The sequence below is a fragment of the Myotis daubentonii genome, chromosome 10 (genome assembly GCF_963259705.1).
Source record: "Myotis daubentonii chromosome 10, mMyoDau2.1, whole genome shotgun sequence".
In the NCBI taxonomy this organism is placed as follows: domain Eukaryota; kingdom Metazoa; phylum Chordata; class Mammalia; order Chiroptera; family Vespertilionidae; genus Myotis; species Myotis daubentonii.
The window spans coordinates 38,632,711-38,651,648 of NC_081849.1; the positions used below are offsets into that span (position 1 = coordinate 38,632,711).

At 50.3% G+C, this 18,938-nt stretch overlaps 1 protein-coding gene across 4 annotated transcripts; it reads right to left on the bottom strand.

Annotated features, from left to right (window-relative positions):
• Positions 1-1,636: 1,636 nt before the first annotated feature.
• ZNF783 (zinc finger protein 783) lies at positions 1,637-18,679 on the bottom strand. Of its 4 annotated transcripts, XM_059712107.1 has the most exons (7): positions 18,162-18,668; positions 14,076-14,477; positions 13,866-13,992; positions 13,600-13,728; positions 7,953-8,069; positions 6,865-6,975; positions 1,637-4,683 (listed from the first exon to the last, which is right to left on the bottom strand). In XM_059712107.1, exons 1-7 carry the CDS (start codon positions 18,183-18,185, stop codon positions 3,872-3,874), a joined length of 1,722 nt encoding a protein of 573 aa, XP_059568090.1. In that variant the 5' UTR covers positions 18,186-18,668; the 3' UTR covers positions 1,637-3,871. The 4 variants fall into 4 exon arrangements, with proteins under 4 accessions (XP_059568090.1, XP_059568092.1, XP_059568091.1 ...); XM_059712109.1 differs by lacking the exon at positions 7,953-8,069 and having other exon boundaries at positions 18,162-18,679; XM_059712108.1 differs by lacking the exon at positions 6,865-6,975 and having other exon boundaries at positions 18,162-18,671.
• Between the last annotated feature and the right edge of the window lie 259 nt (positions 18,680-18,938).

An 18,938-nucleotide genomic window follows, 5' to 3' on the forward strand; every position in this document is an offset into this window, starting at 1 on the left:
CACATAAGAGCAAACCCCGGCTCCATGTCCGAGCTGAAGTGGGTTGGAGGGACCTCTGATGTAGGGATACCTCGGCCAGGCCCTACGTGCTGCACACCTCCCTGTCCTGCCACCCCCGCTTAGAGGCCCAGCCTAGTGGCCAAAGGCTCCTTAACCCCAGGGAAGCAGTAACAGCACTCACACAGACAGAACTGCCTGCAGGTTCTGGTGCCCTGTGAAAGGCAAGACAGCGAGGAGCAGAGGCCAATTCATAGTTCAGCTCCATGAGACCTTGGGCAAGTCATTTAACCTCCTTGCCTTTCAATCCATAACATCTGAAAATGGGAATTAAGGGTGCTTCTACCTTCCTGAAGACAGAGGGCTGATAAATGATCTCAAAGTGCTGCCAGCACTCAGACCCACAAGGCTCATTGGATTCAAGGAAGAAAGAAAACCAAGGATTTAGGGCCAGCCTCTTACCCAGGGACACGGATGTCTCATGGTTCCCCTTCATTGACAAGCTGGGAGAGTTCTTCCTGCCAGTCTCCAGGTCCTGAGACTCATAGTCATATCTTCAGCAGTCATAGGCACCTGAATGTGCCCACACCAACATGAGTTACAGCCATTTCAAGAAATAGCTCAAATCAGTTTCAGGCTCTACTACCCATTCCCAAATAAGAGGGCATTGTTGGTCAAAAGCAATGCATTTTCATTATGTTTGCTTCAGATAAAAGGCAGGGACCAGTTGCTAAAAGGATCCAAGGTCAGGGCTCTTGGGTTCTGGTCCCCTCTCCTGAGTTTATTGGGGTGACATTGGTTAATAAAATCATATAGGCTTTAGGTGTACAATTCTATACAAGGTTGTTTTCTTAATGTCAGCCAGCTTCTTTTTCTTCAGCTGTCCTTGTCCATCCATCCTTCCAAGCTCTTTAGTCAGAGTGCCTGGGACTTCATCTTCTTTCCATGGGCTGAATGGCAGCCAAGATGGCCAGAAGGGAGGTCTCTGCAGATTGGAATTGAGCCTCCCCATATACCATTCCTGTATTAGACATAAGGGGGTGAGTCAGCCACCAGGAGAGGGGTCCAGAGCCATTTCCAGCTACAGGTAGGTCAGGATGCTCTGGAATAGGGGGAAACTTCTTCCAGGCATCCAAAGGCCTCATTGGTCAGACCCCCAAACAGAGCCCACCTGGAAGACTGTCAAAGACAGCAGACGCTGGACTCCACAGGACCCCCATGGGAAGAATCTTGAACCAAGACCCAGAGGCAATATAAGATGAACTAACAAAGCATTACCACAATAAATGAAGAGTGTAAAGGATTTGAATCCCAGCTATACCACACACAGTGATATGAGTTTAGTCAATTACTTAACCAACCACTTCACCCAGGGACACAGCCCAGCAGGAGAAACGAAGTGAGAAACCTGAATCCTGAAAACTTCCCAGGGCACTGATGCATACCAAGTGCTAGTTCAGTCTGTGAGTGTTCTAGAGCATCCTCCTCCCCAAATAGACACACACAGTGTGCTGTGGGAAACCTGGCAGGTGTGAGCAGCAGCAGAGTCCCTGTGCTAGTGCGGAGCATCCCACCCAGAAACTGCCCTGTGCCGCAGCTGTCTGTACCAGAGAGCAGGAACCAGGTCATGTGCACGCACTCAATTAGTCCAATATATTTATTGACTCTAGACTGAGGCAAGGAACTGAACTGCCACCATCAGTTGTTCAGGGCCTTTAACACCAGCACCCCACCTTTCTTTGTTTTACAAATGAGGAAGCCAAGACCCAGAGCTGGGAGTGAGCCTAAGGCCATACCAGGCTCCAGCCTCTGGAGTCCCTGAGGTCCAATCTGCTCCTGCAACACACAGGCTCCCTTGACTCATTCTGGAGGCCCAACTTTCTTTGAACACCTACTGGGTGTCAGAACTCACAAGGGCTTGCCTGGGGTCCAGCACATTTACTGCTTTGGAAGAAGGGGGCGTAGGTGCCTTGCAATTTCTCACGGTTTGGCTTCTAAGGATACCAGTATTGACACAGGGCGTCTCTTAGCCCTGAGGCATCCCCAGGGAAACACCTGAGACCAGTGCAGCTGAGGGTTAAGATCAGAGCAGCTACACTTGCATCATATCCTGTTTGAGCACTTGCTGACAGCCTTGCCCAGACTTGTGGGGCCCCTGGAGAGGGCTGAGGGCTACCAGTATAGACAAACAGTGGCACCTCTTCTTCCCAAGCCCAGGGGAGCTTGGCTGAGCTGTCACTGACTTGTATACTCACTTGTGCCCTAGAGATGATGGCAATGTTACCATCTGCCCCAAACTCTGTTCATGTACAGTCTGAGGGGGCACAGCCAGGGACCCAGGCACCTGGATGCAGTCCTCTTCACATAGTGCCAGACAAATAAGACAATCAGAATAGCTGAGGACCCATCACCCAAGCTTCAAAATCACCCAACCGGAGGGCTGGTCTAGAGACAGCACCCAGAGTGGTATGACTTAAGAGGCACAAGGAGCTCATTGCTGTCAAGACTTCTCCATGAGGCGTGATGCTATTGCCTGAGCATTCAGTTTGACTCTCTGCTTTGGTAAGAATTTGTTTCACTGAAATACCAAGCGCTCCTGGGGATAAAACGCAATGAGAAACTCATCCCACTCTGCACCCACCTGACCTTCCACTCACTTCACAAAATAAAGGCTCTTCCTGATGGATCCTGAGAGAATGGGCTGGAGATCAACACAGAAGAGAGAAGCGGCCCAGAACTTGAAAGGAAGGAAGAAATCAGGCTTCCTATTTGGTTGCCTCTTAGTCTATTATGACCCTGACAACCCTAAGGTGAGGTAGGATGCACTGGGGTAAATGAGGAACACCAGGCTGGAGGTGGTGAACAAATCAATCCAGGTCTCCTGGTCGAACGCTGCAGAAGGCCCTAGTTCTTGGAGACAGCCCCCTCCTTTAACATGACAAACCACCCAGTTGGCTGACCAGCCTCACCCGAACCTGGACCTTTTGCTCAGAAGGAGCTTCTTGGGCTTGCTTCCTGAGGCACCCTCCTCCCCTTGTGGCGACCTATGGGCATGGAGCATGCACACCCTTGAACACTGAGACCATGGGGACATCATCTACTCTGGGCTTCAGTTTCCACTTCTCTACTGATAACCAAAGTCAATCAACCCCCTCTACAGGAAGGCCCCGGAACAACAGGAATCACTCGGCCAAGGCACACACACTTGGGAAGACACCTGGTTTCCAGGGCGGCAGCCAAGACATCCCATCAACTCCCAGGCTGGTCTGAACCCGGGCCTATGGTCCTCACGCAGAGGCAGGTGGCAGATGAGTTCTGCCACCCAGAGGCTCCTGGTCCCCTTGGCACCCACACACAACTCTTACAAAAGCACCAGAAAAGCTTCCTAAGGAGGCAAAAAAAGTTTCAAAGTAACAAAGTAGAAAAGCCTAACTTCCAGGGCCTACTCTTCAGGCTGCCTGTCCGCTCTGCTGTTTTTCTCGTGCAGCAGGCCCCAGTCCGCTATGTACAATCAACACCCCAGGACCTCAATGTTTCCATCGCCTCTCCTGAAAGCACCGCGATCCCTGGTCCACTTGCCTATCCATGGAATCCGCAAAGGCCCCCACCCAAAACGAGACACCCCTAAGCCTGAGGGGGTCCTTTGTGAGTCAGGAATGTAGAAAAGGCAGCGAAGAGTAACAAACTGAGGAGACAGGAATGGAAGCAACTGTGGCGCTCATACACTGTCACCAAGAAGGGTGCTGCTTCCATTTGAATGAAAAGAAAAAGCTCTCTCCAAAGCCATCCCAGAACCAGGAGCCAGCGTCAGGCCCGAGGGGCAGGGCCCAACAGGCGGAGAGACGGTCCTGCCGGTGCCCGGGCTCCTGCCGGGTCAGCCCTCCTCCGAGTGGCCGGGCCGGGGCGGGCTCCCCGGGCAGGCCTGGCCCCGCGCGTGGGTCTGCATGTGGATGGTCAGGTGGTGGTTCCGGTTGAAGGCCCGGCCGCACTGCGGGCACTGGTAGGGCCGCTCCCCGGTGTGGATGCGCTGGTGCCGGAAGAGGTCCGAGGGCCGGCGGAAGGCCTTGCCGCAGTAGGGGCAGGCCGGCCAGCCCTGGCTGTTGCCCGTGTGCAGCCGCTGGTGCAGCAGCAGGCTCTTGCGCCGCTGGAAGAAGCGCAGGCACTCGCTGCAGTGGTACACCTTGGCCGCCGGCCTCCGCCCCACGAAGGACCGGCCCGCCAGGGCGCGGCGGCCCTCGGGCTCCTCGGGGAGCCAGCGGATGACGGGCCCGGACACCACCACCTCCCCAGGCTCCAGCGCGGAGTGGGCCTCCCCCCACCCGCTGGGCGAGCTGGCCCGGGCCTGCCGCTGCTGCTCCTCCACGTGGGTCCGCTGGTGGATGGTCAGGTTGATCTTCAAGCGGAAGCTCTGCCCGCAGTCGGGGCAGGGGAAGGTCCGCTCTCGCCGGCGAGGGAGGATGCGGGGCACCTCCCCCACCGCCCCTGCGGGCCGAGGCCGAGGGTCCCCAGCTCGCACCCTGGGCACTCCCTGGGCATGAAGCTGGCGGGGACCCCCAGTCCTGCTCTTGGGCCCCTTGGGGACTGCACTCTGGGTCTGGCCGGGGGGCTTCCCCAGGAAGAGCTGCTCGGGCATCATCTCGTCCTCAGACTGTGCCTCCGTCTTGATGACCACACCTCCAGCACCACCTGCCGAAAGGAATCTCCGTTGATTTCCTGTGGGCCACCCCCCACCCCTGCCCTAATCTGGCCCTCCTGGCACAGATCCAGCCTCACAGGCACCCCCCTCCTGCCTTCACTAAACTCTTTTCTCCTGCAGGGCTCACCACAGGGAGCAGGGGACCTTCTCGCTCAGCCCCACCCACGGGGACTGCCTCCTAATGCCACCCAGTCTGTTGGTCACTTGGCCTATGCCTGCAGGAAAGAGACAAAGCTGCAAAACCAGGGAGTCAGGAGGTCAGACCAGTGGGAGACATATCGGTGGGAAAATGAAGAGGAGACAAAGACAGGCAGAGACCCCGACCCCTGAGATTTGCTGGCCATGCAGGACCCCCAGGACTTCTGATGACTTTAGTCTCAATCTTTGAAAGACAATTAGCCTATGGGCCCTGCCTACCTCCTTACTAGGTCAGAGGCCTCAGGGCTGGAGGTGCTGTATGCCTTAGCCACATTGAGAGCTACTCGTATCTGTGTAACAAATCCACACTGGGCGCCTGTGACCTCGGTGACACACAGGTGACAGGCAGGAGGCACGAGGATCGGGGCTTCCAGGTAGGGCCTCAGTGTGGGTCACACACTTGACTCTAAGACGGGACTTAGGCAAAAGAGCTTCCAGGACACAGCAGTGAAAGGGTGGGTCACCACAGGGAGCAGGGGACCTTCTCGCTCAGCCCCACCCACGGGGACTGCCTCCTAATGCCACCCAGTCTGTTGGTCACTTGGCCTATGCCTGGGGCAGCAGGTCCCAAGGGTCCCTAACGTTAGTTAAGGAGGGTCCTGGCTACGGAGCCCTTCCTGGAACACTGTGCGTCCTTTATACCCTCCTATTGCTGTTCACCTCTCTTCTGCTCTGCAGTCAGCCCCCACCACTCTTCTCTAATCTCCCCCAGCACCTGGTGGCCTCAGCTGCTAGACCACAAGGTCTGCTCAAAGGTCACATGAACCCTGACCTCTGCACATTAAAATGAAAATCTTCAGCCCTCTACAGGCAACTTCCAAGGTCCAGGACCAGAGAAATTTCTATTCTTTTTTTTTTTTTTAATATATTTTATTGATTTTTCACAGAGAGGAAGGGAGAGAGATAGAGAGAGTTAGAAACATCGATGAGAGAGAAACATCGATCAGCTGCCTCCTACACATCCCCCACCGGGAATGTGCCCGCAACCCAGGTACATGCCCTTGACCGGAATCGAACCCGGGACCTCTCAGTCCGCAGGCTGACGCTCTATCCACTGAGCCAAACTGGTTTCGGCAGAAGTTTCTATTCTTGCTAAAGCTTGAACTTAAACCACAAGCCAGGAGGCCAGTGCACTCAGGAGCCCTTCCATGGTGGACCTCCAGGGACAGCACCCGACGGCTCCCTGAAGCTCCCCCCTAACCCTCACAAATATCTCAGGACAGAACTTTACTTGTTAGAAATAACCCACTGGTATTAATTTAGTCCTACAGCTACAGAACCATAGAATCCATAAGAATCATTTAAACTTTGGGGTAAAATGGTGTTGCATTTAATGGGCTACCATGGTATTCCTGAACTTAGGGATTAGTGAAGGCCAAAGCCCCAGATCCCTTCATGTGAGCCCATCTGTAGCTTGGTCCCACCAGGCCACAACCCTGCGGTGGATCCAAATCTCACCTCTGCCTTCCACTGAAGCGGATACCAGGATGGAACCAGGGGAGAGTTGGATCCCTTCCTATGGGGACAGAAAACCTGCCCAAGGCCAGAGTGGGCAATAGTCACTTTCTTTTTCTTATTCACCACGGTGTCAGCCGGTTTACAAAAGATACACAGACTCTAAGTGGGAACTAAATTTAAACCGCACACAAGCTGCGACTTACTGGAGGCTGTTAGCCTGGGCCACTCCTAGGTGGCCATGAGGCTTTTCTGTCACCAGACCACAATCCTGGCGACATGCAGCTTGTTTCCCAGCAGCACTTTCCAGTCAGGCTGGACCACAGTGAGGGAAGACCAGACCACAGAGGCTCTGGGTCCCCAGAGCCCCAGGGAAGTCAAACCTGGGGGATGAAGAAGGGACCCCTCAGGAGGAAACCCAGCAGGTCTCATCATGCTAACCCCCAGCCCACTCCCAAAGGGACTCCGAGCTCCTCTGAGGCTCTGCAGTGGCCACAGGGCTTTCTCCCTTGACTCACCTAGCCCCATGCTGGGCAGGATGTCCCTAGGAGGGGAGACAGGGGACACCCCATCTGAAGAATCTTCCTCCAGTTTAATTGCAGACAAAATGCTGGTACTGGCTGGAGGCCCTGTGGGAGAGAATCCTGTGAGGGTCTTTCCCGACACCGGGCTCCTGCAGGGTGACACAGCCGTTTCCCAGCAGGTCCTGGTTATGCTCCAGCACCTGCCAGGAAGAGGAGCCCCGTGCTCCCCAGTGCCAACAACTGGTCCCTTGGCATCTGTCACTCCGATGGGCCTCTAAAGGACAGAGGGTTTGGGGAGGCCCCTGGGGCACAGTGCCAGGTCTGCAACAGACAGGGACCATGAGAGGGTCCTATCTCTCCTTACACAGTCAGTGGCCAGGAAGGAGGGAAACAGGGAAGGGAGGGGAGGCCATATTCAACCTCAGGGAGGCCATATTCAGTGGGGGAGATGCACAGAAGTAACCGGAGAGAGAACCCCGAGTCTGACAAGCCAGGCCAGCAGGAAGGAGACACAGAGAAGGCCAAGGCAGCAAAGCGCAGTCTGAAGACAGAAAATGGCTCCGAATTATCTGTCAAGCCCTAGGCTAATGCCCTCTGAATTATATTTCATTTCTGGTAAAGGATGGCAGGAGTTTCCTTTAAAAGAAGCAGACAGAGAACATTGGAAAGGTGACTAAAGCCACAGAGCTCCTCACAGGCCTTCAGAAAGACGATAGGTACTGACGAGCACACAGGCTGGCCCCATGCTAGGTGTATGACACATACCTCCCCTTAATGAACCCACTGTAAGCAGTCTATTACCTGCCCTCCGTGCCTTTCCCCTCACTCCAGACAGACCAGTGTGTCTGGCCCCAACACACCTGAGGAACCCACACCTTTGCTCAGACTATTTTCTCCTGCTGAAATGCTGTCCCCGGGAAAATTGACTTCCTCTATGGCCCACCTCAGTGGTGCCTTTTCTAGGAAGCCTGTCCCACTCAGCCCAGCTGGTCCCAGCCATTCCCCCACCCTCTTCTCAGTACCACTGGCTGGTACTGTTGCTGGGATGCCAGTCACACTGCCACCTGACAGCCCTCACTCACCCGTGCTTGTTCCAGGTGGAGTTATTCTTGCTCCTGAGTCTCTCTGGTGCTCGGGGGCCTGCCTTTCATTTGGACCCTCCTGGTCAGACCTGACTGGGCTGGGAATGTGCTCTGGAACTGGAGGGAGAGTGGGGATACGCTAATCAGTGACACCGAGAACAACACAGAGTTCCCCAGGTAGCCAGAGCCTCTGGGAACTGGCTAGATGCAGCCACTGGGACCTGGGACATCAGGTCAAACACAGGGTATGATAATTAAGTGGACTTCACTGATCATCTAGTGACTACATTCTAGGCCAGCAACTGGTGGTCCGCAGACCACTGGTGGTCCGTGAGGTCCAAAAGGATGGCGACCACTGTTCTAGGCTAAAGCTTGCATGTATGAGAAAAGGAAACAGGGCAGCACGGTATCTTATTGATAGTACCAGGCAGGTCACACAACAGGGCCACAGATCTGGCTTTTTCAGGACACCTGGCTCAGAACACTACAACCATGGTTCACAATCCCAAGTCCTCTACCAGGCTGGTATATAAGGATCCCCTAGGGAGCACCCCCAAGATTCTCATCAGTAGATCTGGGTGGGCCTAGGAAGTTTATATTTTTTAAAAGCTTCCTAAGGCAAAACATATGAACAAATATTTCACAGAATAAGAAGTTAAATGACCAATAAACCAATAAAAGGATATGCAACCACACTCATAATGAGAGGTACCATTAAAATTATACTGTTACCAAAGCCAGACAGACACTTCAAGAAAACTATATACCCATATCTCTTATGAACATTGATGCAAAAATCCTCAACAAAAAAATAGCAAAACAAAATCAGCAGCATATTAAAAGGATTAAACATCATGACCAAATGGAGTTTGTTCCTGGAATGCAAGGATGGTTCAACATATGAAACTAGATCAATGGATTACACCATATTAACAGAATGAAGGGGGAAAAGCCCCAAGATGATCTCAACTGATGCAGAAAAAGCATCTGATAAAATTATATACCTTTACCAGACAAAAGCAGAAGGAAACTACCTCAACATAACAAAAGCCATATATTAAAAACCCACAGCGAACATCATATTTAATGGTGAAAAATGAAAGCTTTTCTTCTAAGATTAGGAATAAGGCAAGGATGTCCACTTTCACCACTTCTATTCAACAAAGTGATGGAAGTTCTAGCCAGAGCAATTAGGTAAGAAAAAGAAATAAAAGGCATCTAAATTGGAAAGGAAAAAATTATTTGTTCACAGATGATATGAACACATATATAGAAAACTTCAAAAATTCTATACAGAAACTGTTAAAACTAATCAATGAATGCTGCAAGTTAGCAGGATAATAAAACTAAACATAAAAAGATCAGTTGCATTTCTATACACTAATAATGAACAATTTGAAAAGGAAATTACAAAAACAAGTCCATTTATACTCATATAAAAATATCTTAGGAATAACTTAACAAAGGAAGTGAAAGACTTTTACAATAAAAACTACAAAACATTGCTGAAAGAAACTACATTAGCCCCCCCTATCAATGTGGGATATATCCAAGACCCCCAGTGGGTTCCTAAAACCACAGGTAGTACTCAACACTCTGTTTTTTCCTACATATGCATACCTATATAAATTAGGCATAGTAAGAGATTAACAACAATAACTATAATAAAATAGAATAATTATAACAATATACTATAATAAAAGTTATGTCAATGGCTTTGGGGCCATTATTAAGTAAAATAAGGGTTATTTAAACACAGCGCTGTGATACCTTGACGGTCGATCTGATAACCAAGACGGCTACTAAGTGACTTACGGGTGGGAAACATATACAGTGTGGATACGCTGGACAAAGGGATGATTTCCATCCTGGGCAGGATGCAGCAGGACAGCGCGAGATTTCATCACGCTACTCAGAATGGCACGTAATTTAAAACTTATGAATTGTTTACTTCTGAAATTTTCCATTTAATATTTTCGGATCGCGGTTGACTGCAGGTAACTAAAACCATGGAAAACAAAACAGTGGATTAAGGGGAGATTACTGTAAATACATAAATAAGTGGAAACACATCCCATGTTCATGGATTGGAAGACTTATTAAGATGTCAATACCACCCTCAGTAATCTACAGATTTAATGTAATTCTTATTAAAATCCCAATAGCATTTCTTTTTTCAGAAATAGAAAAATCCATCCTAAAATTCATATGGAATCTCAAGGGACCCCGAATATCCAAAACAATCTTGAAAAAGAAGAACAAAATTGGATAACTTCCTGATTTCAAGGCTTACTGCAAAGCTGCAGTAATCAAAATATTGTGGTACTGGCATAAACAGAATAAATAGAATAGAGAACCAAGAAATAAGCCCTCACATATCTGGTCAAATGATATTTGAGAAAGGTGCCAAGACCACTTAATGGGGAAAGAAAAATCTTTCAACAAATGTGGCTTAGAAAACTAAATATCCACATGCAAAAGAATGAAGTTGGACCCTGATCTAACACCACGTGTAAAAATTAACTGAAATGAATCAAAGCCTAAATGCAAAATCTAAAACATAAAACTCTTACAAGAAAACACAGGACAAAAGCTTCAGGACACTGGATTTGGCAATGATTTCTTGGATATGACACTAAAGGCACAGGCCACAAAAGAAACACCTGACAGCAATAAGACACTTTCATCATAAAGACATTATAGCAAGTTTGGGAGTCATAGCAGATCTATCTAATACACACAGACAAAATGGGGAGACAAAGAAGAATGCCCCAAATGAAAGAACAAGAGAAATGCTCAGATAAATAATAAAATGAAATGGAAGCAACCAAAATATCAGATACAGAGTTTAAAACAATGGTTATAAGGATGCTCAAGGACCTTAGAGGAAGAATGGATAATCTCAGTGAGAACTTAAAGAAATAGTGACCATTAAAAAGGACGTAGAATCCATTAAAAAAAGTAACAGACAAACTAGACTTTGTGAACAATTTTAAATTTGTGCATCAAAAAACACTATCAACATAATTAAGCAATACACACAATGGAAGAAAATATCTGTAAGTCATCTATCATATAAAGGATTAATATATAGAGTATATAGAGAATTCCTAAAACTCAACAACAAAGAAACAACCTGACTCAAAAATGGTGAAGGACTTGACTAGACATTTCTCCAAAGGAAATATTTCAATAAGTCAATGAGAATGGTCAATAAGGACATGAAAAGTTTCTCAGCATCACTATCGGGGAACTGCAAATCAAAACTACAATGAGATACTACTTCACACTCATTATGACGTTTACTATTTAAAAAAACAACAGAAAATAACAGTACAGCCATTGTGGAAAACCGTATGGTGGCTCCTCAAAAAATAAAAATAGAACTACCACATCATCCAGCAATTCCACTTCTGAGTTTATACCTAAAAGAACTGAAGGCAGAGTACTGAAGACATATTTGTACATCCATGAACATTATTCACAAGAGCTAAAACATGGAAGTAACCCAAGTGTACATAGATAGATTAAGAGATAAACAAAATGTGGTCTACCCATGCAATAGAATATTAGTCTACCTTAAAAAGGAAGAAATTGTCCTAGCCAGTTTGGCTCAATGTCGGCCTGAGGACTGAAGGGTTCTGGGTTCGATTTCGGTCAAGGGCATGTACCTCGGTTGTAAGCTCAACTCCCAGACCTGACTCCCTGGTTGGGGTTAGTGTTAAGAGGCAACCAATCGGTCTCTCTCACCTCAATGTTTCTCTCTCTCTCCATCTCCCCCTCCCTTCCCATATCTCTAAAAATCAATAGAAAAATATCCTCAGGTGAGGATTAAAAAAATATTTAAAAAAATATAAAGAAAGACATTCAGCACAGGCTACAACAGGGATGAACCCGGAGGACATTATACTAAATAAAATAAGCCAGTCATAGCCCTGACTGGTTTGGCTCAGTGGATAGAGCGTCGGCCTGCGGACTGAAGGGTCCCAGGTTCGATTCCAGTCAAGGGCATGTACCTTGGTTGCAGGCACATCCCCAGTGGGAGGAGGCTGATCGATGTTTCTAACTCTCCATCCCTCTCCCTTTCTCTCTGTAAAAAAATCAATAAAATATATATATTTTAAAAATAAGCCAGTCATAAATAGACAAATACTGTATGAATCTACTTATATGAGGTACTCAATAGTAATCAAAATCATAGAACTGTTGAGTGCCAGGGGCTGGGAAGGGGGCAGAATGGGGTTATTATTTAATGGTATAGAATATTTTTCAGCTGGTGTGCCACAAGAACTTTTAAAACATGCAATACCTGACAATTTGATCAGGGGCACTGAACTCTTTTTCCTTAGATTGTCAAATAAAAAAATGACAACAACTTGCCCTAGCCAGTTTGGCTCAGTGGATAGAGCGTCAGCCTGTGGACTGAAGGGTCCCGTGTTTGATTCCGGTCAAGGGCATGTACCTCGGTTGCAGGCTCCTGGCCTTGGTAAGGGGCATGTGGGAGGCAACCAATCGATGTGTCTCCTCACATTGGTTTCTCTCTGTCTCTCCCTCTCCCTTCCATTCTTCCTAAAAAATATCCTCGGGTGAGGATTTAAAAAGAAAATAAAAAAATGACAACTACCACCAACACAATAGCTATCGGTGTGAATGAATCAAAATTATACCTATTTTTTGGTCAGGTCAGCAAAAAATATATTTTTTGGTATACCACAGAATTTTAGTAATTAGTTTGTGTGCGCCATGAGATGAAAAAGGATGAAAATCGCTGGTATAGAGTTTCAGTTTTACAAGATGAAAGAGTTCTGGAGATGGATGGTGGTGATAGTTGCAAACATTATGAATGTATTTAATGTCCCTGAACTGCACACAGAAAAACGGTTAAGATGGTAAATTTTATGGTATGTGTATCTGACCACAATAAGAAGAAAAGTATCGATACTCAGTACAACATGTATGAACCTTGAAAACATGCTAAGTGACAGAAGCCAGAGACAGAGGTACTTTGGTTATGTTTTGGGGGGAAAGACATGGACACAGCAAATGTGGCAAACTTTTGATCACTGGTGAATCTGGGGGATGATCATCTGGAGGGAAAGTACTATTCTCTCTACTTTCACTTATTTTTTTAAATTTTATTTTTAAAAAGCTCCCCAGAAGATTCTGATATGCAATCAACTTTGGAACCACTGTCCTGTATACACCAGCTGTGGGGATGAAATCAGCCCTGGGCTCCTGCGAGAGGGTCCATTTCCCCAAAGGGAAGCCGGAACAGTTCAGGCCTTACAGCTGCAGGTGATGCAGTTGGGAACCAGGAGGTGGTGGCGATAATGCTGCTGCTACTTGTAGTACTGCTAGTAACAAGTTCCTATTTACCATAAAATGCTCGGCTTCGCAAAGCCCGCCATCACTTTTAGTCCCCACAACTGTCAGGTAAGGCGAGTACCGCCGTCCTCTTGCACAGAGGCAGAAACCGTATGGCTCTTAAGGCAAAATCCCTGTACCCACCCGACGGGCCGGCCTGAGACAGAGCGTCCCCAGTTTGGGTTATGGGCCTGTGTTCCCTTCCTGGCCTCACAGCATGCTGGGAAGCCCGGGAGAGCAGGGACATGGTTCAGTTTGCCCTCACCATCTTGCTCCCACTCACCAGCATCCGGCCTGCCCGGGCAAGCTGCCTCTCTCTCTTCCCCCTCCTCCTGGCCCCACAGGCCTTCAGGACAGGGATCCTCTCCCCTCTCTATCCGAGTGAGGATGTCTGGTTTGGAGATGGCATAATCTGTGTACAGAATGGAGAGAGAGAGAGCTGGGTCAGGACACCTGCCCCTCGGTTCACTGCCCAGATGTAGACACCAGAGGAACAGGAGCCAAAGCAAAGACACAGACAGAGGGCCAGGTGCTATGACTCGGCCTTACCCAGGGAGACCAGCATCTCGTAGTTGCCCCTCATCACGTGCTTGTACAGATTCTTCTGCCAAGGATCCAGCTTGCCCCACTCCAGCTCGGAGAAATACACGGCCACATCATCAAAGGTCACGGGCACCTAGAACCACAGTTGTCATGAACGCCTACCCACACTTACAGGCACAGCCCCGGGGGCTGCCCCACCCCAGGTGCCCAGCTTACCTTGGGGGCCTCTCCCTTGCTGCCCGGGGGCAGCCGCAGGATCCAGAAGTTCCTGTTCCTCAGCAGGTTCTCCATGTTCTCCAGCCGCCTCTGCAGCAGCCCGTACTCCTGCAGCAGGGTCCCCAGCACGGCCCACTTGCCCTCCAGCTGGTTCCCGAACTCCAAGGTCGTCTTCTCAAAGTCAGCCAGCTTCTTCTCCGCTGTCCCGGTCCGTCCCTCCAGAGTCAGCAAGCGGGCCAGACAGGAGTCCACTTTCTTCTCCAAGGCCTGGATAGCAGCCACCACTGTCCACAGCGTGATCTCCGTGGAGTAGAGGTAGGAGTTCTTCTCAGCAGCCGGCTGGGGTGAGGGAGAAGTTGTCGAAGGCCTTTCGTCCCCTGTTTGTCTGTCCCTCTCTGAAGCCTGTACTCAACAAGAGAACGGAGAGACGTTACCAGAACGATACAACCAAAATGTCCACGTCAAAAAGAAACCTCAGAATGGCACCTGCCCCGGTGAAGCCCCATCTGGGATCCTGAAGGCAGCCAGGCAGCCGTGTCGGCTGGGGATGTGAGGACATCAGTTACACGTCCAGGACAGGAGACACTGGCTGGGCCACGGTATTAGCAAGTGAGAAACAGAAGGAAAAACAAGGCCAAAGAAAGAAGTATCTGTGGTCTCAGACAGGTGACCCCTACCTGGGTCTTGGTCTCTTCCTCTGAATATGAAGGGACAGGCCTTGAATGAGGTACAGAGAACATGAGCTCTGCACTCAGCCAGCCTGGGTGCAACTGGCAACTCCACCTGGCTGACGGGGAGCAAGGTTTCTTACACACCATTCAATGTCCCTTCCATATCTAGAAAGGGGAGCTAATAATAGGACCTACATGACATGATTATGAGAATTAATGACACAATTTGGTAAAAAGCACTCAGCACAATGTCTAGCTGTGCTTCCCAATAAATGTGAGCCCGATGCTGATACGGCTAAGATGACTGTGAGGAGAATGTTGAGGGTATGACGGTTCTGGCTCAGGAAGGCAGTATGAATAGTGCAGACAGGGTCCCGGAGTGCCTTGGAAAAGAGCTTCTGAAGTGCCTCAGCTTACGTGGGTGCCTGATGACAAGCCTCCCTGAGGCTTGCGCAATGGCCTCAGTCCCAGGTCATCTTGCTAAAAGCCTTGTTGGAATGACAAAACAACATATCGCCCCTCCATTTCACTCATCCATCTCAGTCAAATCACAAGTCTTACTCTTTGACTGCTGAAATCACCTCAAATCCATCCCCTTTTCTCCTCCTCCACTGCCATCACCTAGTCCAAACCCCCTCACCTGTCACCTGAGCCACTGCAATTCCGCCCAATTCATTTCCCCACTTGCTCCTCCCCCACAGTACTCTCCTCAGCTCCCCAGTATACCTAGAATAAAATATAAACTTTTTTAAAATATATTTTTTATTGATTTCAGAGAAGGGAGAGAAAGACAGAAACATCAATGATGGTAATCATTGACTGGCCGCCTCCTACATGCCCCCTACTGGGGATTGAGCCCTCAACCCAGGCATGTGCCCTTGATCGGAATGGAACCTAGGACCCTTTAGTCTGCAGGCCAATGCTCTATCCACTGAGCCAAACCGGCTGGGCAAAACCTAAACTTCTTAGCAGACTGCAGCCTACCTCCCTGACCTGTCTCCTCCTGGGCACTGACTGCTCTCCAGCCGCCCTGGCCTCCTTGGACTCCTCCACCTTTGCATGAGCTCTCCTCCTGGCTTCCTCTCATACAAATCTCCAGCTTAGACATCGCCTCACAGGGGCCTTCACAGACCCACACATCTAAAATAGTGCCCTGTTATTCCCTTCCTTCATAGCACTTGTAGGGAGCAGCTCTAGGGTTAAGCCTCCTACTGACGTGCGGCAGGGCCACAAACAAGCCCCAGCTTGGAGGGCAGAGCCCGCTTAGCATCATTAAGCTTAACCTTAGAGCCCTCCCTAGTTTGTTCCTAGGTAGCTAATGAGCTGTGGGAGGTGCAGCAAGTGCTGCCAAAATAAGTGAAACTCACAAAAACATTGTAAACATGTTGACCACTGCCCCTGTTTTGATCTCACTATAAAATAAAGCCTCCTGCAGGCAGAGGAGATCTGCTGAGACCCAGCTGTATTCTCTTGTCTGTCTAATCCTTCACAGCCCCTCCTCAGGCTCACAGAACCCTCGGCTGTGCTGGCAGGGCACAAGCACGAATAACCTAGGACAGTGATGGCGAACCTATGACACACGTGTCAGAGGTGACACGCAAACTCATTTTTTTGGTTGATTTTTCTTTGTTAAATGGCATTTAAATATATAAAATAAATATAAAAAATATAAGTCTTTGTTTTACTATGGTTGCAAAGATCAAAAAATTTCTACATGTGACACGGCACCAGAGTTAGGTTAGGGTTTTCAAAATGCTGACACGCCGAGCTCAAAAGGTTCGCCATCACTGACCTATGACAACCCTGTGTGTCTGCCTGGGTTATGAGTTCCCCCAGGGACATAAGCTCCATGAGTGTAGGTGCTAATTCACAGTTGTATCTCTGTAATGTTTGTTCCCCCACGTCCTGCATGGTTCAGGGTTCGGGATCTGGAAGAGGAGCCTCACACAAATGAAAGAGAAGAGACAAGAGATAATTTGGAAATACTGGGGGGCCAGGCGGCTAAGTCCAACTCAAGGGGAAGGACTTTCACTGGTGCGCAGGCCTCACCACCTTTTATTGGTTTGGGATCCACCCATAGCCCTTAGGCAGGCAATTTCCAGCAACAGGCAGACTAGCCCATCAGCAAGGATTTACATAATAATAAATGGGGAAGTTGCTTCATCTACCATTGTCTGGACTAACAGTGGGTGCACAGCCCTGACCTTTGCCAGGGCTTCAAGGGTCACCAGCCTTCAGGGTTCCTTGTCCACACCTCTCCGCTAGTGAAGACAATAGGTGGCTTCCCACAGTATGCCCAGCTTCTAAGAGTGCCTCACTCACAGCAGGTGCCCAATCAATGCCTACTGAATGAATGAATGAATGAATGATTAACCAATTCAACAACACATTCATTCAGTAACAACCACAGAACACCTGTCATCCTCAATGGGGATGCAGAGAAATTACCTGGCTCTTCCTTCCTTCTCCAGCAGGAAAATTCTGTATAGAAATACAAGAGTGATACCCAAAGGCTAACAAAAGTTGGGGGCAAATCAGTCCTGTTTGGGAGCTTTTCTAAGGAATCTCAGGAGATGCAAGTGGGCAGAGGGGACAGAAGAGGGTGGATAGGACCGTCAGAAAGAGCGCCGGGCTGGGTGGGAGCCGAAGATGTCACCTGTGCAGTTACAGAAAGGCCACCTGCAGCTCTCCCCAGCAAACCTGCAGACCTCCACCTCACGTCTCTCCCGGGCACTCAGGGAGACCTCCCCGAAGGGGAGGGAGAGAAAGTTCCTCCTTGAGAAGCAGCCAGAAAAATCAAAAAACTTCACTGACAAGTATTGATGAGAGGAGGTACCATTGATAGAGCTCTCCACCACCGCTTCTCTACTGTGTCCGAACGGCCAAAGGATTGCTGTCTCTGACTTGCACATACAGAACATTATCAGCCAACATTCCAAAATGTGATAAAGCAATCTTAAAAATAAAAATCCACCTCCACTCCCTCTTGTAAACAGCGGTTAGTACCTCTGCCTTAGGTACGAGCGGAATACCGGGTCCCTTAAAGGGGATGTAATTCCACAGCCCTGGCCTGGCCTCCACTGCGTGTGACCCTGGGCCGGTCCCTTCCCGGAACCTCAGACGCGGCTGTCAAAACCCCACGGGGCTGGAGACCCTGCCCGCCCGCCGGCCTCCGGGCCGCTGGCCTCCAGTGACACAATGGATGGGGAGTCGGCCACTCGGTTCCAACGCAAGGCCTGCCACCGTGGGTGCCGCTGGAAAGCGGGCCGATCCCCCGCCGCCGGGCCGCCCACCCCCCGGCCTGGCCTTTGGGCCGCCCGGTCGCTCGGCCCGAAAGCGACGCGGACGCCGACGAGGGCGGCCCGGTCCGTCTGGGCGGCCCGGTCCGTCTGGGCGTCCGCGGGCCCGCGCTTACCCGGTGGGGCGCCGCCTCGGCCATGGCTGCCCGTCCCTCTCTCGCAGCTCCTCCCGGCGGCCTGTCGGGCCCGGCGCGGCGCGTTGGCGGCGGCGGAGGCGGAGCGGAGCCGCCCAGCCTCGGAGCCCCAGCCCGGCGGCCGCGAGCTGCGTCCGAGCCACGTGCCCCGCCGGCCCTTTAAACAAGAGCTGCGCTTGCGGCCCGGCCCGCGGGCACACACAGCGCCCCCTGCAGCCCGAAGGACCGCACGCGCGTGGCCGCAGCCCGGCGTCCCGGCGGCCGCGGGGGCCACCCAGGGGGCGGGCCACCCAGCCTCGCCTGGGCCGCGGGAGTGGACACCGTCGGGCGGGCGCCGGGCGGGTGCGGGCCACGCGCAGACGCAGCTCGCGGGGCCCAGGCCGGCCTCGAACCCGCTGCAGGATGGCGGGGCTTAGGGAGCCCAGTGTCCCACCCCGGAATCGGGCCAGAGAGCTGACAGGGGAAAGGCGTGACTTGAAAACTTTGGGAGGTCCGCCTCGCCCCAACCCCCGGTGGGGAATCTCAGTGTATGTAGAGTCACCGTTTTAACACCTCTAATGGACCCAAGTGACTATTAGTTTGAATATAGTACTTCATGCCCAGGAAAAAATAAAGGTTTTAACTCTGAAAATCCATCAACCTATTTATTGATTGATTGATTTCAGAGAGGAAGGGAGAGGGATCCAGAGATAGAAACATCAATGATGAGAGAATCACTGTCGGGGTGCCTCCTGCACCGCCCCCTACTGGGGATCGAGC